The sequence below is a fragment of the Coturnix japonica genome, chromosome 4, assembly GCF_054131305.1.
Source record: "Coturnix japonica strain WE chromosome 4, WE-NBRP24, whole genome shotgun sequence".
Taxonomy (NCBI): domain Eukaryota; kingdom Metazoa; phylum Chordata; class Aves; order Galliformes; family Phasianidae; genus Coturnix; species Coturnix japonica.
This window is the reverse complement of record NC_140666.1, coordinates 10,786,830-10,793,218: the sequence shown is the minus strand read 5'-3', so window position 1 is coordinate 10,793,218 and position 6,389 is coordinate 10,786,830. Positions and strand designations below refer to the sequence as shown.

The following is a 6,389-nucleotide window of genomic DNA, read 5'->3' as shown; positions in this document are numbered from 1 at the left end:
AGCCTGGTGCTGGGGTCATTGTGTGCCTGCCCTATGAAAGCTGCAGTGGGCTCCCAAGTGTCCAGATCTTTTTGGTGCCAGTGCTGGCTGTCACTAGGAGCACGGAGGTGGAGCTGCTGTTCCATCCCAAGGCGGATGCTGTCCATCAGGACATCAGTGAGCCTCTATCCTTGTGTACTCCAGTTCCGCTGTCACAAGATATTTATGGTCAGATACTTGTATTAAAGGGTGGGGGGCAGCTTGGTATTCAGTAAGGTCTGAGGGAAGAATACCATTGTGAAAGTGTAAAATTGGGGGTTGCTAGTAACTCCTTAAAAGGATCTTAAGCTTCCTGCTATTAGTCTTAAGCTGATTTCCAAATATTGGGTTTTAGGAGGTGATCCTCAGGGGAACTGACTCCCACAGCTGCTCCTGGGATGCTCCTTGGGGCTTCCTGTAAGCACACAGTGGTTGGTGCAGGTGGGGAAAGAAAATGCACTGGGTGGATTTTGTGGTTGTCGATTGGCTCTGGGAGGATTAAATCCAGATTTGACGTAGAACAGGGGAACGTTTGTTCCCTCCCAGTGGTTGTTAATAGGTTTTATGCTGATCTGAGCATTGCCAAGGAGAGCAGAGCTAGTTGCGCAGCCCTGCTGTGTTCCATCCTAATGGGTGCTTGAGTTCTGCGTGCCTTTCTGGTAGATGATGTCACCATTTCTCTAGTGGTGCAGTCCCTGGTGCTGGAGTTCCCCGCTGCAAAGCTGAGCTGGGATGTTACAGCACCTTTGGGCAGCACACCCAGCCCTGCCCAACACAGCCATCCAGATACCAGCACCGTCCCAGTACAGCCTGCCCCAGCCAGAAAGAAAACGCGCATCCATGTCAAACATAATATATTTATAGCAAAAATAGGCTTTTTCTTTAGCTTCCATACACAAGGTTTTCTCCCCATACATTTACGCAGTAAACAGGTCGACTGAAACAGCGTGCACTGGGCTGACCTTACAGCTGCCCTCACTTCAGACTCCCTCTGATGATGGGGTGCCCTGTACCCCCTCTTGTAGTTCCCAGGGGGAACCAGGTTCCCTCGCCCCCAGCTCTGGGCTGTTCACATGCATGGAGCAGCTCTGAGCCAGGGAGCTCCTGGCAGGGTGGGCTGGTGCTGCTCACCCAGGGCAGCCCCAGGAGTCCCCAGCCTATGGCTGGGGCTTCCCTTAGCTCAGCTGGGCTGTTAAGAGCAAACGTCTGGGTGAAGGACCCCAGCCCTTGTTGCTGTGAGAGGAAGATGCCAGCTCTGTGTTAACTCAGGAAGCCTCCCTCATTTCTCTTGAACCTCCACCAATAGGAAACGGCACGGGGTTTGGGACTAACAACCCTGTGGACAGCCACAAGTCCTCTGTGCAACCCTCCGGAGCCCAAAGGCTGTCAGAGGCCCTCTCACCCTGCACAAGGAGTGCCAAGGGCACTCACCTGCAAGAGCTTCGTGGTTTGGAGTTGGCTTGTCTGACCCACAGGGTTTTGTTTGGCACATGAACGTGGATGGCAGGACATGGGCACAGCAGCAAGTGCATCCCCTCCCTGTGCTGGGCTGGGACCCAGCACACACACTATGGGATGCCACAGTGCACCCACCTGGCTCCTAAGCAAGATGTTGCCTCCATGGAGGCTGTCAATAGGGGGGATGGAAGCAGAGCTCCTGCAGCACAGGGATGAGGAGCTGCTGCTAACCCTAACCCTCCAACACAGCCTGATCCCCTCCTGACCCCCCACCCGTGTCTTTGGCGGTCCTCCATGGACAAGTTCAAGTCTTCAGCATCACACCAACATCTCCGCAGCACGGACTTGCCTCACAGTTTGGTAATTGCACGTAACAGGGCTACTGAGCGTGCCCCACAGGGGGAAAAAAAAAAAGAAAAGGAACAAGACAGTCAAGTAAACTAAATGGAGTCATCCCTCGCCGCCTGTCCCAGCACGACGGGTTGCACACGAGTCCAGGGAGAGAGGATGCTGCCCGGCCCTGCCGCAGCGCAGCTCCCCACTGCCTACGAGACCATGTACTGGGTGATGGCCTGCAGTGCGTACAGCAGCTCTGCCTGCATCCTGGCCTCCAGAATGAGCAGGTTCACGTGGACCTGGGGGAGAAGCAGGAGATGCTCATGCAGCAAGCACCCATCCAGATTCAAGTGTCGTTTGGCAAAGGACAAAACACTACCAGGTTTTCCAGCATGGGCAGATGCCCTTTTCCCCTCCTGTTCTGCAGCCTGTTGCTGTTCCCAGTGCTGTGTGCTGGGCATCTCCCAGTGTGCTGGGCATCAGCACATCACTGCTATGGGTTACAGCCAGACCAAGGGCTTGCCCACCAAGGGATGACCACCTCTCAGCTCCCCATGCTGCCAGTGGCCCTGTGCCACACATTACACCCAACTCCTTACAAACAGCCCATTTCCATTTTCCTCTAGCTCCCATTCAATGGCTTAAAAGTTTCTGCTCCATGAGCATCCAAACCCTCAGCCCCTGCTCACCCCCTCTCAGAGGTTGCCCTACCTTTTCACTGTGCTTGAACTGCTTCCAGAACCTGTCAAACATTTCTGGGTTTGTCTTCTCTGGGTAGCAGGTTACCGTTTTAATGTAAACTTTGAGCATTCGCTCCAGTAGATGATTCACTTCTGCGTAGTCGTAGTCATCGTACCTGCGGGAAGCACAGGGCAGTCACAGCCAGCTCCCGGCCCCAGCCACACATCTCTCCTGTGGTCCACCGGGGACATGTCACAGCCATGGGGCAAGGACACAACACTGGGCACCGATGCCCCGTCTGTGCAGCACCTTGCAGCAGCCATGCGTAGTTATAGAGCAGTTGGGTTGGAAGGGATCTTACAGCCCACCCAGTCCCACCCGTGCCATGCGCTGGGTGCCTCCCACCAGCTCAGGCTGCCCAGGGCCCCATCCAGCCCAGCCATAGGCACCTCCAGGGATGGAGCTCTCTGGGCAGCCTGTGCAACTGAATCGTTATCTTTTTTCCAAGCCCATGTACAAGAACACCTCCACACAGCTGGGCACACAGCCCACTCTCTTCCCACCTGGACTGATGTGGTTTTCTCCCCTGGACCACGAGGTTGCTGTCTTTACCTGATGCCAAACATGCAGTGGATGTAGTTCCAGATGCCCCGCTTGAAGACCGAGGGTTCGCAGCCCTGCCGCTTGGCCATGGCACTGCTCTGCAGACCATCCACCATGCGAAACTTCTCGTCCAGGAGATGCCCAATGTCTGAGTAGAGCCGGTTCACCAGCGAAAAGCCGTGGTCTTCCCAGGAGTAATCCTGTTGAGCACAGCAAGAGGCTTTTGCTACTGCAGAAAAGATTTGAGGCCTGTTCCTGGGGAGAAGGGCTGCCAAAGACCTCGGGATGCAGCAGAATTCACAGGGTTTTCTCTACCACAAGTCACAGTGTCCCTCACCAAGCAGCTTGGGAATGATTTCGACCACCATCTCAGTGCCAACCCACACCCAGCCCAGAGGGGACGTGTGGTGGTCCTTGAGGGCGCAAGTCACTGGTCACCATCCCCAAAGCCTTCTGATGTGTCCCATGGTGGGGCACAGCCCTGCTTGGGCATTCTGGGGCCATGCGGGCAGCCCATGAGCACCCACCCACTCCTTGGATGGCAGGAGAGAGCAGGAACCTCACCTGGACTCTGAATACCTGCGTCTGCTCCTCATCGCGCCGCGCAAAGTCCTGGTACCCAAAGTCGGGGTCCTGCAGGTAGCACGCGAGGTTGGCAGCACCGGTGACCTCCCCATCAGTATCTGTGTGGGGAGAGCCCACAGACGGTTGGCACTGCCCCATTCCCAGGCACTGCTGACAGTGATGCTCCCATCCCGATGCTCCCATCCCACACCCCCTCACCTTCCTCGCGGTCTGGCAGCGGCCTCATCTCCTCCCTGCCCTCCATCTCCACGTGGATCCGCTGAACGCGCTCCCGCAACGAGTCCAGCTCCATGCAGGAGTCCAGGGACTGCACAGGAGCACGGCAGGCTGTGAGGACGGGATCCTCCCACACCATCCCTATCCCCGCAGTCCCACCCCAGGGGCTCACCCTTTTGCGGTTGATGCGCAGCAGCTCCTGCCCGCAGCCGTTCCCCATGGCGGCCTCACAGAAGCACTGGTTCCCAGGTGGAGAGGCCTTCAGCAAGCCCCGGCCCACCGGCCCTTCCTCCTGCTCACAACCACAGCCAAAAACGAAGCTGGCAAGCGCGTGGCAGTGCGCCAGGAGGACAACGGCGTGCACCAGCTCTGCCAGCGACCAGCTCCACTCGCTGATCTTCAGCAGTTTCTGTGGGACAGACAGGGCAGCAATGCACTGCGGGCAGGCAGAGTGCGTGCACCCCATCCGCACACAACCCGCTCATCCCCGCTACCTCGATGTGCTCCTTGGTGATGAGCCAGGGTCTGTGCGCCAGGATCTTGTTGATCTCGCTGAGGTTGCGCAGTTTGAGGGGGATGAAATCGAGCCCACGCAGCCACTGGGGATCACCCCCCGCCCGCAGGAACTGCAGCACGTGGAGGTTCACCAGGTACCGGCAGTGGTGCCGTGCGGCCGCCTGCAAGAGCCAAATGTCAGCCCCAGTTGGCTTCTGCGGGGCGATCCGAGGGCTGTGAGGGTGGGCTCACCATGATGGCAATGTAATGGCGGCAGTCGAAGGGCAGCGGGCCGTCCATGTGCAGCAGGTAGTGCTGTGTCTTCAGGAAGCTGTCGAGGTAGCGGGGGTGGTAGCCCATCTGCTGGGTCACTGCCTCCAGCCGGCCCCGGCTCGCCAGAGCCTTCACAAACAGGAATTGAGGGCGCTCAGGCTCACCGCCACCACCGGACATCTTCACCACCTGTGGGAGCACAGGAGGGGATCAGGGGGTCCCCATGCAGCCAGAGAGAGGATGCTCTCAGAGCCCAGACCAGGCACCCATCACTGCCACGTCAGGCCTGGTTAGCTGCAGTCCATCACACCCATGGAGGAGCAGTGCAGGATGTGGCCATGACTTTTTGTGCCATTGCTGGTGACAAGTGCAGTGGCTCCGGTGTCAGTGCTTTGCTCAGGTGCCATCTGGAGCTTTGCTTTTGGTTTGGGGAAAAGGAGGGCAAAAAAAGGAAAACCAAAAGGGGATGAGGAGCGCCAGCTCCTGTGTCCCAAGGGCAAAGGCTGGAAGTGAGCTGCCCTGGCTGTGCATGGAGCTCACCAGCTTGGTGCCAGGGCCACCAGGCGTGATGGCTTCTCCACTCCGGGTGCAAAAGGACCAAGAGCAGCCCCATACCCACACGTGGGCCACGGGGACAAGGCTGCCATTCAGCCCCACCACCATGACAGTCTCTCCCACCCACAGCCCCCAGCACTGCTGTCCCAACATCCCCACAGCCTCACTGCTCACACCCGAGTGCCGCCACACTTCACCCTCCCCAGCCCTCCTCGCTCCCCCTCCTGGCATCCCGGCGCCCGGTTCCAGCCGCTGCCCCTCGACGGCAGCCGTCGGGGCCGGGATCCGTCTCCTCCCCCACTCCTGGTGCACAGGACCCCGCCGGGGGGCTCCCCCCGACCCCTCCCCGAGGCGGCTCCCGGCTCCTTGCGGCCCCGCCGGTGACGCCCGCCGTCCCGCAGCCCCCGTCCCGCTATCTCGGACTCGAGGGCAACGCCGGTGCCCGGTGCGGGCTGCCGGTAACCGGGGCCCCATTGTGCGAGCAACGGCGGCGGCAGCGCCCCCGGTGCGCAGCGCGGGCAGTGCAGGCGGAGAGAGAAAAACAACTTTGATTGGCAGTGATGGAGGCACGGCGCCTCCCGCATCCCGCACAAAGGGGACGGCGCCGCCGCACCGATACCGGCACCGGCACCGGGCCCCGCTGCGGGACAGCGCCGGCCCCGAGCCCCGGCGGCCAGCGGCGAGCAGGGACCGGCCGGGGGGAGCGGGGGGTGGGGGCGGCGGCCGAGCTGCGGGCAGGGCCGGTGCTGCGGGCGGGACCGGGGCACAGTCAGCGCGGGGTCCGGTGGGGGCTCCGGTAGCGGCGGGGCGGGTCCTACCTGCCCCGGCAGCCGCTGGCACCGGCTTCCTCGGGGGTGCTCCACGCTCTGGGGACACACGATCATGGTGAGCCCGCCGCCGTGCCGATGCTCTGTGCCCGCTGCCGGCACCGCCCCGCCCGCTCCGCCGCCACCCGTCCCGCCCCGTCCGGTCCCGGCCGCCGGCACCGCCGAGCCGGGCACCGCTGCAGCCCGGACCGGGAGGGGGCGCGGCCTCCGCTCCGCCTCTTCCAATCGCCTTCCCCGGGGGGCGGGTCGTGCCGGAGTCACGCCCCCAACCCGCCGCTCGGGGCGGAGCCGGAGGGGGCGGAAGCGCGGGGCGCCATGTGGGCAGCGGTGGAAAGTTACCCG

General features: G+C 61.0%; 1 protein-coding gene across 1 annotated transcript; it reads right to left on the bottom strand.

The window, feature by feature from the left end:
- Positions 1–855: 855 nt before the first annotated feature.
- Positions 856–6,275, bottom strand: LOC107312575 (sestrin-3-like). Its single transcript, XM_015860118.3, has 9 exons — positions 6,039–6,275; positions 4,645–4,854; positions 4,392–4,574; positions 4,070–4,306; positions 3,880–3,988; positions 3,661–3,779; positions 3,106–3,296; positions 2,524–2,668; positions 856–2,111 (listed from the first exon to the last, which is right to left on the bottom strand). Exons 1-9 carry the CDS (start codon positions 6,102–6,104, stop codon positions 2,022–2,024), a joined length of 1,350 nt encoding a protein of 449 aa, XP_015715604.2. The 5' UTR covers positions 6,105–6,275; the 3' UTR covers positions 856–2,021.
- Positions 6,276–6,389: the final 114 nt, after the last annotated feature.

What these genes read in the sequence shown, in the direction of transcription:
- LOC107312575 (XM_015860118.3), bottom strand. Translation starts at nt 6,104, where the DNA reads ATGATCGTGTGTCCCCAGAGCGTGGAGCACCCCCGAGGAAGCCGGTGC. An exon ending in GCCAGCGGCTGCCGGGGCAG is followed by an intron (nt 4,855 to 6,038) that starts GTAGGACCCGCC and finishes GTGCTCCCACAG; the next exon opens with GTGGTGAAGATGTCCGGTGG. An exon ending in TCACCAAGGAGCACATCGAG is followed by an intron (nt 4,307 to 4,391) that starts GTAGCGGGGATG and finishes TCTGTCCCACAG; the next exon opens with AAACTGCTGAAGATCAGCGA.